Raw genomic sequence first — 14964 nt, 5'->3', positions numbered from 1 at the left:
CTTGTGACAAGATATTTCCCTTGGGAAAGTAACTCTTATAGAAATAATGTGCCAGCTAATAATATAAATGTTTGTGCTCTGTCCTTCTGTTAATTTTTCTATTCCGCTTATGGCTTCTGAGCCATGTGGAAGATCCACATGCACATGTAGGTGAGGCGTCTGGAAACACAGCAGTGCTGGATCTTCCCCCACTATGATCATGGCTTGATTGTTCTACAACCACAGGGTATGACCTGGGTGAGCAGCCAGGGATGATGCAAAGGAGGATGAGGCAGGGACCCTGGGCTTCCAGAGTAGAGTCAAACATTTTTTTATGGAAAGATAATTTGGAAGAAAGTAAAAAGAGACTAAATTCTTCTCTCATGGAAGGCTGGCAGCCCTGTAGGGACACCTTGCCTGCAATCCCTGCAGGAAAGAACTCTGCAATGGGGTCTGAGAGACCCTGCAATCACTAAGTACCAAAATCGTCCTCTCAGGCCTTTTTGGTCAAATGGAACCCAGATGTGATGAGCACTTCTAATATTTAAATAGATGTGTATGTAGATATCAAGTCATTTTTCCAACACCATGGATGACCTTGGACAGTACTGTGGGCCTGAGAACTGGGATGGGAGTGTAGTAAGCAGAGGTAATAGAAATGCTTTGCAGAAAGCCAGCCCAGGTCTGGGTTTAGGGGTAGTAGGTCAGTCTAGTAATGACCAAAAATATAAGCCAATATTAATGCAAGTTAAAGAGTGAAAAATATGGAAACCCATAACTCATGAGTCCAGTATGCTCATTTTACAGGTAGGAAAATAGGCCAGGGAACGAGTAAGTGATTTGTCTGAGATCACTTAGCTGGGGGCAGAGTCACATCAAAGATCCAAGCCCCCCATCTCCTCACCAACCCCCTTCCCCAGCCTTCTTGCTTCTCTCTTCCCAGAAGGGCTCCTGTTTACTTAGTACCCTAATGTGCCAGAACTGTGCTAAGTGTTTACATGGATGTCTTTTATGATCACAGTGGTAAGAAACTAGAAATTAATTGCATGAAGAAAACTGGAAAATTCATAAACATGTGGAAATTAAACAACATGCTACTGAACCTTTCCGGTGGTGACGACCTCCCCACGAGACCATGCCCCTTGTGAAGGACCTCCTGCACCCATCCCCAGAAAAGAAGAGGAAGCACAAGAAGAAGCACCTGGTGCAGAGCCCCAACTCCTACTTCATGGACATGAAGTGCCCAGGATGCTACAAAATCACCACCGTCTTCAGCCATGCACAGACAGTAGTTCTGTGTGTCGGTTGCTCCACAGTCTTCTGCCAGCCCACGGGAGGAAAAGCAAGGCTTACAGAAGGATGCTCCTTCAGGTGGAAGCAGCACTAAAAGCTCCCTGAATCAAGAGGAGTGGGACACTATCCCAATAAACAGGTTTTGGATTAAAAAAATAATAATAAAATAAAACACATGCTACTGAACAACCGATGGCTCAAAGAAGAAATTTTAAAAAAAGAAAACAGAAAGTACCTTGAGACAAAGAAAAATGAAAATGTAGCATACCAAAATTTGTGGGATGCAGTAAAAGCAGTTCTAACAGAAAACTTCATAGCAATACATACCTACCTCAATAAAACAAGAAAATTCTCAAATAAACAACCTAAATTTACACATCAAGGAACTAGGAAAAGAAGAAGGCCTAAAGCTTGTAGAAAGAGGAAATAGCAAAGGTTAAAGAGGAAATAAATGAAATAGAGACTAAAAGAAGAATAGAAAAGATCAATGAAACTAAGAGCTGTTTCTTTGAAAAAATAAATAACGCTGATGAGCCTTTAGCTAGATTCACCAAAAAAAAAAAAAAAAAAAAAAGAGAGAGAGAGAGAGAGAGAGAGAAGACTCCAATAAATAAGACCAAATATGAAAAAGGAGATGTTACAACTGATGCCACAGAAATACAAAGGATAATAAGAGACACTATGAATAATCATAAACCAACAAATTGGACAACCTAGAAGAAATGGAAAAGTTCTTAGAAATATACAACCTATCAAGATGAATCATGGTGAAATAGTAAATCTCAACAGACTGATTACTAATAAGGAGACTGAATCAATCATTAAAGCCTCCCAAATAAAAGTCTAGGACCAGTTGGCTTTATTAGTGAATTCTACCAAATATTCAAAGAAGAGTTAATACCAATCCTTCTCAAATTCTTACAAAAATAAAAGAGAAGGGAACTCTTCCAAACTCATTTTATGAGGCCAGCATTACCCTGGTACCAAAACCAGACAAGGATGCCACAAGAAAAAAAAAAAAAAAGACTACAGGCCAATATCCCTGATGAACATAGTTGTAAAAATCCTCAACAAAATATTAGCAAACTGAATTCAACAGTACATTAAAAGGATCATACACTATGATCAAGTGGGATTTAGATCACAGATGCAAGGATGGTTCAATATCTACAAATCAATGTCATACACCACATCAACAAAATAAAGGGAAAAAACATATGATCATCTCAATAGATGCAGAAAAAGCATTTGACAAAATTCATCATCCATTTATGATAAAAATACTCAACAAAGTAGGTATAAAGGGAATGTACTTCAACCCATATATGTGGGTTTGTCATAAATGGTTGACACATGACAAACCTATAGCTATTATCTTATTCAGTGATGAAAAACTGAAAACTTTTTCTCTAAGATCAGGAATAAGACAATGATGACCCTACTTCCTACTTTCATTCAACATAGTATTAAGAGTCTTAGCCACAGTAGTTAGGCAAGAAAAAGAAACAAAAGGTACCCAAATCAGAAAGGAAGAGGTAAAACTGTCATTAATTACAGATGACATTATACTATGTATAGAAAACCCTAAAGACTCCACCAAAAAGACAGAACTAATCAATTCAGTAAAGTGTCAGGATACAAAATCAATATACAAAAATCTGTTGCATTTGCATACAGTAATGTGAGTTAACAGAAAGAGAAACTAAGAAAACAATCCAATTTCAACTGAATCAAAAAGAATAAAATAAATACCTAGGCATCAATTTAACCATGAAAATGAAACACCCTTAAATTGAAAACTATAAGACATTAATGAAATAAATTGAAAAAGACACAAATAAATGAAAATGCTCATGGATTGGAAGAATCAATATTGTTAAAATGTCTGCTCTACCCAAAGCAATCTACTCATTGAGTAATACAACCTTTATAAAAATTCCAATAGCATTTTTCAAAGAAATAGAACAAATCAACCTAAAATATGTATGGAACTACAAAAAACCCAAACAGCCAAAGAAATCTTGAGAAAAAAAGAGTAAATCTGAAGATATTATGCTCCCTGACTTCACACTATATTACCAAACTGTAGTAATGAGAATAATATGGTATTGACATAGAAACAGATACATAGATCAATGGAACAGAATAGAAAGCCCAAAAATAAACCTACACATTTATAATCAATTAATTTACAACAAAGGAACCAAGAATATATGAAAAGGAAAGGACAGTCACTTCAATAGATAATGTTAGAAAAAATGGACAGCCATGTGCAAAGGAATAAAACCAGATCGCTATCTCACACTATATACAAAAATTAACTCAAAATGGATTAAAGATTGGACCAAACCATAAAACTCCTACAAGAAAACATAGGTGATAAACTAGATCTTGGTCTTGATGATGATTTTTTTAATCCAACGCCAAAAGCAAAAGCAACAAAAGCAAAAATAAACTATTGGAACAACATCATACTAAAAATCTTCTGCACAGCAAAGGAAATCATCAACAAAGTGAAAAGGCAACCTATGGAGTGGGATTAAATATTTGCAGGTGATATATCTGATAAGGGGTTAATATCCAAAATATATAAAGAAAACACAACTCAATAGCAAGAAAACAAACAATCCAAATTAAAAAATGGGCAGAAGATCTGAGTAGACATTTTTTAAAAGACGACATACAGATGACCAATAGACACATGAAAAGATGCTCAATATTAGAGAAATGCACATCAAAACCACGATGAGATGTCACCTCACAACCGTCAGAATCTCTAAAATCTTAAACACAAAAAACAACAGGTGTTGGCAAGAATGTGGAGAAAAAGGAACCCTCATGCTCTATTGGTGGGAATGCAAAGTGGCGCAGCAACTGTGGAAAACAGTATAGAGGTTCCTTAAAATTTTTTTAAATAGAAAGAAAAAGTTTTAATAGGAATAATTTACAATCCAGCAACTTCACTTCTGGGTATTTATCCACAGAAAACAAAAACACTAACTCGAAAAGATTTCTGCATCTCCATGTTCATTGCAGCCTTATTTATAATAGCAAATGCATGGGAACAACCTGTGTCCCTCAATGGACAAATGGGAAAAAATAGTAATATATATATATAGAGAGAACAGATTGGTGGTTGCCAGAGGCAGGTGACGGGAGGTGGGATGGGAGGTTGTTTCATTGATTAGTAATTAATCCTTACCTTTTTGCAAGAGAAGAACAGGGAGGAAGAGGAGATGGAGGAGAGTTCTTCCTACCTTGGTTGTCCTCCCAGGAGCCTCTAGGTCATGTTCTTTTCAGGATCTGTGACTCCGGCTTCCTCACAAACAGATACCTGTCACCAGGCCCTTCCATCCTCTCTCACATTATGAGCTTTGCTTGTGCTTCTGCTCACTCGTGCTCATGCATGTGCTTCTGGGGAAGGGGTTCCACCTGCAGCATTGAAGTCTGGCCATGCTGACAGATGGTAGGTTCCTTGTGGCCCTGACTGCTCCAAATCCTTGCAATTTGCAATTTCTTTCTTAAATGCTGCCCAGCCTCTTCATGGTCAAGAATTTCAATCCAACACCCAGAACTTACTGTCATCTTCTTTGCCTGCACTTCTGTCCTAGGCTTTAGGCTTTCAGGGGCTTTTCTAGTTATTCTCACTGCATAAGAAATTACCCCAAAACTTGGTGTCCTAAAGCAACATTTATTTTGCCCATGAATCTACAGTCTGCAAGGCTGGGTGGAGATAGTTTGTCTGCTCCACTTGGCTTCAGCTGGAATGGTTTGGAGCTGAGGACTGGAATCTCCTGAGGGCTCCCTTACTCACGGTTTGGTGGTTTATGCTGGCTGTCAGCCTGCCTGATACTGTTGGTAGAAGCAGCTACACGTGGTCTCTCCATGTGGCTTGGGCTTGCTCACGACATGATGGCTGGGTCCCACAGGCAAGTGTCCTGAGAGACAGAGTGAGCCAGATGGGAGTCATACCACCTTCCGTGATCTAGTCTTGAAGTGTCACTTCCATCACATCCTATTAGTTAAGGTAGGTGCAGATCCTCCCCTCCCCCCCTCCACTCACCACCCCAAACCCCAGCCCAGTTTCAAGGGGGAGGAAATAGACTCCACCTCTGGGAGGGTGAGTGGTGTTGTTCTGGGAGCACACATAGAAGCAGAGATGTTTCTGTGCCTTTTGGGGAAAATATGGTCAGCCACGGAGACACTTGTGATGGTGATGTTGTGGGTTCTCCTGGTGGAGAGCTAATCATGATCGGAGTAGTTAGGGCTACCTTAAATTTTTTATTATTTATGATAGTCATACAGAGAGAGAGAGAGAGGCAGAGACACAGGCAGAGGGAGAAGCAGGCTCCATGCACCGGGAGCCTGACGTGGGATTCGATCCCGGATCTCCAGGATCGCGCCCTGGGCCAAAGGCAGGCGCCAAACCGCTGCGCCACCCAGGGATCCCAGTTAGGGCTACCTTAAATGGCAAGTTTCAGCTTTCTTGTTCTCTGACTTAAATGTTTAAAATTAAAAATTCCCAAGAATTTTATGGAGAAAACAGAGCACACATTCATATGCTTTCATAAAAAATATTGTTTGTCAGGAATGAAACAAGATTCTTATTGTTTATGCCAGCACAGAGTGTGTTCTTACATTGATGCTTGTTCTGACACTGGTAGAAGACATGATTTTTCAAGAGCTTTCAAAATAAATTCTCTTGCCGTCTGCACACACATTTCCATCTGTTCATGGCTGACATGGGAAACAGTCCAACTTCCTTCAAGGTCATTTGAAGCAAACTTTTGTTGCACAGCAGTAAACATTGTCACTTGGTAACAGACTTGTAGAAATTTTGGATGGATGCATTTTGATGCACTTCAACCCACAGCCCTCTTGGATCTGCCTACGACTTCCCACTGACACACTTGTGAAAGCTACATCTCAGAAAAGCAGGAAAACATAAACTAATTAACCCATGAGTTGTGTTCAAGATTGACCAGCCCCACTGAATTTGCCTCAACAGGAAAGCCCAAACCTTGCGCTGCATCGTGGAAGTGCACCACGAGATTGGAAGTGGGCCATTTGCCTGGTGTGGGCGTCCTCTGCCTTGTGACCTGGCTCATAGTCCTGCTCATTCACCTTCCTCAAGTAAAGTCTGTTCTCAATTGCAGGATCTCCGTCTCCTGCCCAGCAGGGGCTGCCTGTCCCCCTGTCCAACACCATTTGCCGCAGTTCAACAGCCTTCAATGGCTGTAAGTTAAAAATCTATAGTTTTTCATGCACAGGGAAGAAATATCTGACTCTGCATCTGGCTCCAGCTCTGCTCCAGTGTCTCGAAGCGCCTGGCTCCCCCAGCAGAACCCACACTCTGATGGTCCTGCCTGGTTCCAGGCGTTCCCTCTTTTCTCCACCTGCTTCTTGAGATCAGACTAAGGTGCTTCCTCCTGGTTGCCTCCCCTCATCCCTGTGGCCGGAAGGGATGCAATTCCCTGGGTCCTCGTGCTCACTCTCTCTACCTTGTGATCCTATTACTCAAGAACACATCACTTCACTTATTAGGCCAGAGCCTCTAGAAGGTGTCCTTCGTGACTCACTGTTGAAGATGCCAGAGCATCCAGCCCGAACTCATCTGCTTCCCCTCCACCTCTGCTCCTTCTCCTGACTCCTCTATTCCAGGAATGATGCCATCCATCCCTTTCTACACTCCCAGCATACACTCCTGCCCAATGAACCCTCCCTGCTTAGCCGACCGTCTGTCTGTGCATCCCGGGCCATCTCTACCACCCTGCTCTGGGTCTGACACCTGAGCTTCGGTCACAGCCTCACAGGGCACTCAATTGATTTGCACAGGTAGGGGTTGGAAAAGCACAGCGCCAAGTACTCTGTTCTTGACTGCCCCGCACAGGGGTGGCGCTTCCAGGCAACTCTACCTCCCAGATTCCTGCACCTGACCCTCCCCCAAAGCTGAGCCAAGGCTCCCTTCCCGGCCTGCCTGCCCCCCACATGCCCTGCATGGCCTGTCCTGATGTGCAAGGGCTCCGCTCTACTTGTTGGAACCCTCCCATCCTTTGCCCTGGGCTAAGTCCCACATCCTCTCTAAGCCTTCCCGCCACAAGAGTTCCAGAGTTCCATGGCAGAAAGCCTGCCAGCCAGGCTGCATACATGCCTGCCACTGTCTATGACTGACAAGTTAAACTTGCATGACTAGGGTTATTAAAACACGTCATTTTGATATGCCATTTCTAAATATCTGTGGAGTCCTTGCTCCTTAGTCCTATTGGCTCTGTTCCCTGCATCAGCCAGGCCCTGTTGGCCCCATTGGTACCTGGGGGGAGGGCCTGACCCTGGGGGTGCAACTCTCTGCCCCAGCACTTCCCTGCAGCCAGATGGCCAGCAGGAGGGGAAATTAATACACCCCCAGAGCTGTCCTCAGAGCTCAGGACTGACAGAGCGGGTGTATGAGTACTTCAGACCCCTCACCCCACAAGGAATCCATCTGAGGAGTATGTTTTATGCTCTTATGCAGAGTTTCCCTAGGGATTAAGCCCCAGACTCTCGCAGAGGAGGTTGGATTGATAACACACCCTCCACGGGCTGCCTAACTCCCCTCTCACAGAACCCAGCCCTCCCGGGCCTCCTGCCCCTAGAATAACCTCACACCTTAGCATCCTTACCTCTGGTCTCCTTCTGAGGGAACCCAAACTAGGAAAACTAGGACACCGGGTGACAGCCCTAACGCGGACCCTGTGAGAAGCAGAGTTTCTGTTTAACATAAAGATAATCCCCTCTGTCTCCCCCTCCCTGCCACAACCAAAGCGAGTTTTCCTTCCATACAGTGGTTTCCATCCCCTGGCCTGTTCTGACGTGTGATCTCTAGCTCACATTTGGGCTCGTAAACCAGCCAAATGGGATTCCTGGGATCCAGTGCCCAGATCCATCTCCCCCTCTGCCAATGCAAATTTTTGCAAAATCCTCTGCCTCAGATGGAGCCCTCCCTTGCAGGGAACAGGCCTGCTTGGCACAGCACTCGAGACCCCTCCTAGGTACCCTCATGTCGGCCCCTCTGGCCTCTCAGCTCCCCTGCTGGCCAGTCTGTGGGGGCCACGCATGCTTTCCCTTCCCTGTGCCCCTGTGCGCTGCTCTCTCCTGTGGAGTCCCACCCTACTGCCTTATCCCTGCAGACATCACTTGTATTTGATGAGTTGGGTTGTCATCTGCTCTGGAAGTTTCTCTAGGGTGGGGATATGCCTTCCTTCTCTATCTGTTGGGGCCTAGTGCCTTGCAGTTTGAAGCACAGAAGCACCACTTGCCACTTATGGAAGTCCGCCAGCAGTGGCTCAGATCCTGTGGGGCCTCTGGAGCCAGCTTAGTTGGATCCAAATCCTACCTCTACCGTTTAGCTGCTCTGTGACCTTGGGCAAGTCACGTGAGCTCTCTGTATCCTAGTAGTGTCCTGGGCTGAAAGATCTGGATTGCAAAGCCCAACTTGAAGTCTCGCTGTGAAAAGTAACTGGTGCAAAATGCAACACGATGAACAGTGTCTAGCACCCAGAAAGCACTGAAGAAATGTTAACTGTTATGAGGGATGTTACTAGAAATAGTATTATCATCACAATTGGGTATCAGATCAGTAATACTCATATTTAAATGCCAAAGCAGAGACTCCCAAAGAGGGGCCTGCATTTGTGAAGCTTTTGAAAAAGGGAACTTCTTGGAACCCACCCCAAAGCTACGATGTGAAAGTTTCCCAAGATGCAGATTCAAGGAAAGGAAGAAGACAGGAGAGCTAGAGGCGATGTGGGATCATAAAGGACAAAAAGGACATTCATGAGCCACTTTGCAAAATTAGAGTGAGATCTGCAGATTGATTGATAGTATTGTGTCAGTGGTAATTTCCTGGCCTAAAATTAACTCAAAAGAAAAGTTTGGAAATTTTTTCCTAGGTTGAAACATGTGCATTATCACAAGGCTCCCCGGGGAAGTCTCCTGAGGCATGCCCCTGCTTGCCTGCTCCGCGATCACCCGGAGCCCAGCGTGGTGCGGCTGCAACAGGCGAACGGACCCATCTAGCCTGCATTCCTTGGAGGATGACTTAGTATTTGGCAGTTGCTTGGCAGCCTTCCCAGGAAATCTATCCGCACCCAGTGGGCGGGACCCTTAGTTCCTGAGCACCTCCCGCAGGACCTGTGGGGCCCCGGGCAGGCAGGCTCAATAATACATACAATTCATTTAATTGAATTTAATCAGCACTTCCTTCTGTGTGTTCCCAAGACAGTGTTCAGTAACCACCCTCGGAATATTGACCTCTTTCCCAAGATCTAATGAGTCTATTTAAACTCAATCCTGCGCCTCCGAATACGGATGAGCGCTTTCAACTCCTACTCCTTCTCCACTCTCCTGTGTCACGTGGAGAGAGTCCCAGAAGAAAAGCGAGAAGTACAGTGTTCAATGGGTAGTTCCTCTTAAGTGCCGCAGATCGTCATGACCTCAGTGGAAAGAGGAAACGTTCCTTTAGAAAAACTCTGACTTCATATCGTAGGAGGCAAAGTTGTGCGATCAGCAGCACCGACCCATAGGGAGGCCGATGCAGGGCCCGGAACAGGTAATGAAGGTAATGAAGGTGTAAGGTAAAGCATCCCTAAGAAGCGGTTTGCCCTCTAAGGAAATCCCTGCGGCCCCAGGAGAAATAAAGGTGTCACCGACGTCATGCAACCGGGAAGCAGTGAAGGAGGATTTTACTCCCCAAAGGCAGTAGTGGCTTTCTGTGACAATCGGTAGGAGCTGTGAATCAAGGCCAGCCTCCGAGCAGCTAAACTGCCTGCCTTTCCACACTCTTCAAACATTCCTGAGTGTCTCCTACAGACTGGTACAGAGCAACACAATCTAGAAGCAGGCCGAGCCAATCCCGTGAGGTCAGGCCACCAGGGGACAACGGGCAGCGGACCACCACGCCTGTCTTCACACCAAAAACTGCACGTTTTCCCTCTCCCCACGCCCCACACCTTCCACAGGGTTCAGTAGGAGGAAGCGAGGGGCAGGCCAGCAGGGCATCGGGGTTCTCCTCTCGGAAGCTGGTTATGAATGCCTGGTGGGGCACCTTCCACGGCTCATTTCTCAAGATAAATGCTTTCTGTGTCACTAGTCACAGTGCTACATTCAACAGTGACACCCTGCTGGCTCTGTGCTCAGTACGCAGGGTGTGGCGAGACCCTCGCTATGCGTGTCAGCTCCTGCTGGGGACAGCACAGTCACCCATGCAACACTCGGACAGGTGAGGGTCCCAGCTCCCTCCAGCTGGCTCTGTGCCCGGGGTTCAGACCTGTCTTGATCCAGGGCTATGGCCAGGGCACCAGTGGGCATTTGCCCTAAGGAAGGGGAGCCCCTCCCACAAAGATGCCTTGCTGGCCTCTGGAATCTGCATTTGAACAGGCCCCGCTCCAGGTCATTCTGATGCAAATGATGCATCAGAGAGAGTTTGAGACACTGTAAAAAGCAGTCTGTGGTTTCCCAATTTTTCCAAGAAACCAGTGTTATTGATGAAGTTTTGGAATATAGGTGAAGTCCGGAGCCAATGAGTAAGGTAAAATTCAGCTCTTATTCACAGGGGCCTGGGATGGCTGTACTTGTGCTAACAAGAAAGAATTCTTGAGATGTCTTTGGTGCAAAATGGTGGTTTTATTAAAGCCCAGGGACGGGACCCGTGGGCAGGAAGAGCTGCTACCCTGGGCCTGTGAGGGGTGGCTGCTTATATACCTGGGAGTTGGGGGAGGTAAGGAAAAGAGAGATTTCCAAAGGATTTTCATAAGCTAAGGAGGACCTATGAGACACTGGAGGCCTTGCCATTGTCAGGTTAAAGATTGTTTTTCCCTCTAGCAAGGCACCCACATTAAGACAATTGGAAGCCTCCCGAGGAATGACAAACATATCTCACCCTGGGCGGGGTTGTTTGTGGGGTATCAGCTGTGCTTTGTCCTCCCTCAGCTAGCCCTACTGCCCCATCACTATGGTCCAACATACAATGACACCTTCGTGGACACCTTCGCCTGTGTACAGACAAAACAGAGGCTTCCTGGTGCTCGTCTCTGCCAGGTGGTCTCATCTAGTCTGTGCTGATTCTACTCCATATCTGTTGTTAAATCCTGCCCCGGACCCACTAGATGCTTTTGCAAACCATAACCTGGGGGGAACCAGCAGCACTGAACACAGGATGCCCTGCTCTTGTCCCTCCTCTGCACTGAAACCCCAATTAGCAGGAAGCAAGACTGCTGCACGTGCTCTGTGTTTGCATTTGAAGCTCATAGAAATTAACTCTCCCAAAAAGGTTGAGTTTCTGCCTTGTGATGTGTAGTTTGACCCTGAAGAACAGCGTTTTCCCCAAACTGAATGAAGGCCCCCAACCCCCGCCCTGTGGTTGACACCCTGGGGAGGGAGAGCTGTCCGGTGGTCCAGTGCGGTGAGCACCATGGGGAGTGGCCCTGAGCAGGAGTGGTGTTGGGGTCCAGATCCTGAGGAGGAGGGACCTGGAGGAGGGCTGATGCAGGGGTGAAGCACAGATCCTGTCTTCTCTTAAGGGACGTGGGGGGTGGGGAGCGGGGAGAAGCCAGGACAGATGTGGGGCGGTGGGGCAGACCTCCCAGATGGATGGGGCTGTGTGCACCTCTCACCATGGGGCCCTCCAGATTTCACGGGAGTGAATGAGCTCACCCAGTGCCTGCCTGGGGAGCTTTTTTGCACCATTAAAGGAGTCCATTTGCATTTCTGATAAGAGGAAAAACAACCTCAAACAGAATTGCAGGAGCAGAGTCCAGGTGGCAGAGATGTGCCCCTGACTGGTGGGTTATTTTTTATTTCCCAAATAATCTGACAATATGCCAATCTTACAAGTGGAAAGGTCTGGTCATCCCATAATTTAGAAACTAAATTTGGACTGAGAACAAAGCTACCCAACCCTCCAGGATGTCCCCAGGCCCCACTCCTGGGAGGCACCACCCAGAGAGAAGGAGGAGCCCAGGACCCAGCTCGGGGTCCCCTGACCACTGTGTAAGGGAGATGAGCTGTGGGCAGACCTGCCTCCCTACACTGAGGTCTGTGCCTGAGCAGTACAACATCACCCCCCCACCCCCCAGTCCAGCAATGAGCTCCAGTGACAACAGCCGCTCACGCCCCCCTGGCGTGGAGTCTCCGCAGAGGCCGCAGCACCACCACCGTGACCCTTGGGCTCACCCTGGCCAGGAGAGAGCCTGGTCAGAGCTGTTGCCCATCCTGCCTGGTCGGGGCAGGGGTTGCAGGCAGACAGCACCCCCCTCCATGTTCTCCTCGTCCCGCCAACTCTGAAATCCAAGAGCCAGTACTTGATAAGAGGGCATGGCGGGCAGTGACATTGTTGTGCCCAAGATTGCGAATCCGAGAAACCACCGAGGAGCCGACACCGATGCAAACACACGAGGGTTTATTTACAAGCTGGAGCTTGGGTCCAAGTATACCCGACACAGCGGAGCAGGGACTTGGACCCCGAGGTGGGTTTTAGCTTAGTTTTAAGGGCTGGTCTCGGGGACCTCCAGAAGGGCTGGAGCAATTCCTCAAGTTCTGTTTACATTCTGATATGGGGCCTTCAAGGGCATTGAGCTCTGTTCTCATTCTAGTAGGGGCTTCCTGCCCTTGGCCTGGGCTCTGTTTTTATTCTAATATGGGGCTTTCTAGGACGTTTAGCTGTAAGCTGTTTTCTTCCAGTAACTGAAGTAAGGTAAAGTTCAGCTCTTATTCACAGGGGCCTGGGATGGCTGTGCTTGTGCTAACGCTGAACTTAAAGTGGAATGGCCTTAATTTTCTCGGCCTCCACAACATGGAGCCACAGGGCTGTCACCCTTACAGCGACACCACTCTCTCTCCGCACCAGTGGGCCTTACTGAACCCTGCCAGAAGCCCCCTGGGCACATAGCTGATGGGGGTATTTTGGACCTTTGTGGCAAAGAACTGCTTATTCTTCATATTGTCATGAACATTTGTGTTTAGGACCACATGTTTCAGTAATAAACTACTGGCATCAATACAAGTGACTAGGAAAAAACTCAGAAATTCTATTTATAATCTAAAATGAATCCAGTGGGAATGTTCTTCAACTCCACTTGTTGTGGGTATAACCCAGAGCAGGGAGCGTGTCATCACAGACAGCTTCAAGAAGCAGCAAGGAACAAGGGGGAGAGAGAGAGAGAGAGCCCCAGCCCACAGGGCCAGCTGCGGTCAGCACACGGGAGGAAGAAAAAGTTTATCATTACACCTGCTACGTGTGAAGAGTGCCTCCCCCGCCCACCTCAGCTGCTGAGCCCAACAGCTCTGTGACCTGCATTTACAAACCTGTAGCCTACACAGCAGGTATTGTGGATTTAAACATTGCCTCCCAGGCACCCATCTTCCCTTGACTCCATCCCTTGGGCTCCTGGCAAGACCAAAAGGGATGGGGATAGGAAAGAGCTAGAAGGGAGCCCCCTTCTCATCGGCTCTCCTGCTCCCCAAAACGCAGCTTCCTGTGTGGCTCCATGGACAGCCTTCACATTGCTGCTATTCAAAGTTCACACCATGTGGATTCCTGCCTGGCCTGGGCCGAACAGGCTGCCCACAGAGTGGAAAACCTTGCAGCACCAGCTCCATCAGTGCGGGAGCACCTTGTGGCTTGCATGGGCCCTCTGCACTTTTGCTTTTGTGAATGCCCTCCTCCGTCAAAAAGTATTAAAAATTATATTTTGCAACTGTGCTGCTGTAGAGACAAATGGAATCCAGACTGGATTCACTATGATACATTCTTTCATTTTTAGTAGTATAGTCTTTTTTCCTTTTGATTTTTTTTAAGATTTTACTTATTTATTAATGAGAGATACAGAGAGAGAGGCAGAGACACAGGCAGAAAGAGAGGCAGAGAGAGAGAGAGAGAGAGAGAGAGAGGCGGAGAGAGAGAAGCAGGCTCCATGCAGGGAGCCCAACATGGGACTCGATCCTGGGTCTCCAGGATCATGCCCTGGGCTGAAGGCAGGTGCCAAACTGCTGAGCCACCCAGGCGTCCCTCCTTTTGATTTTAAAAGAAATTTACATGAAAACATTTTTGCCAACTCTAGAAGTGGGCCTCAAGCACTGAGCTTGCTGCACCTGATGGCTGAGATGTTCCTGGGTCAAACGTCCCCAGGTCACAACCAGCTGGGTGACCCTGAGCGGGGGCATACCTCCTTAACTGAAGCTAGGCGGCCTGTTCCTCAGGGTGAGCAAGGGGCCCGAGCACAGGTCCCGAGCACGGGTCCCGAGCACAGGTCCCACCAGGTCCTGGGGAACAATGGCTTCCAATGCTCAGATGGAAGCCAGACAGAGCCCAACACCATGGCCCGGCCTGGAAAAAGGCTGTAATGTGGGATTGGGGTGGTGTGCTAAGGTAGGACAGACACAAGAAGGGCGCTCCTCATCCCAAAGGGACTCAACTGGCTTAGCCAGGTGCCCACACACACAGAGCAGCAAGTCACAGCCACCAGGAGCCAGCTGACCTCAGTGTCCCAACAACACACAGTGCACAGTACAGTTATGCTTTGAGCAATGACCCAACCCAGCAAACCTCACAACATCATTCCTGAATGAAACCATAACAGCAGCCTCATTTCCACCTTTGTCATGTCAACTGATGCTTGTTTCTCGGACTTCTGATCCTCCCAGGGGGGCTGCCTTGTA

The 14964-nt window shown here is 47.1% G+C and overlaps 1 protein-coding gene across 1 annotated transcript; it reads left to right on the top strand.

Annotated features, from left to right (window-relative positions):
• Positions 1–1114: 1114 nt before the first annotated feature.
• Positions 1115–1419, top strand: LOC112923460 (small ribosomal subunit protein eS27-like). Its single transcript, XM_026003284.2, has one exon. The coding sequence runs from the start codon at positions 1115–1117 to the stop codon at positions 1364–1366; it is 252 nt and encodes an 83-aa protein (XP_025859069.2). The 3' UTR covers positions 1367–1419.
• The last annotated feature ends 13545 nt before the right edge of the window (positions 1420–14964 follow it).

Source organism: Vulpes vulpes, chromosome 13, assembly GCF_048418805.1.
Source record: "Vulpes vulpes isolate BD-2025 chromosome 13, VulVul3, whole genome shotgun sequence".
Taxonomy (NCBI): Eukaryota; Metazoa; Chordata; class Mammalia; order Carnivora; family Canidae; genus Vulpes; species Vulpes vulpes.
The sequence above is the reverse complement of the archived record's forward strand: the minus strand, read 5'-3'. Positions and strand labels throughout refer to the sequence as shown.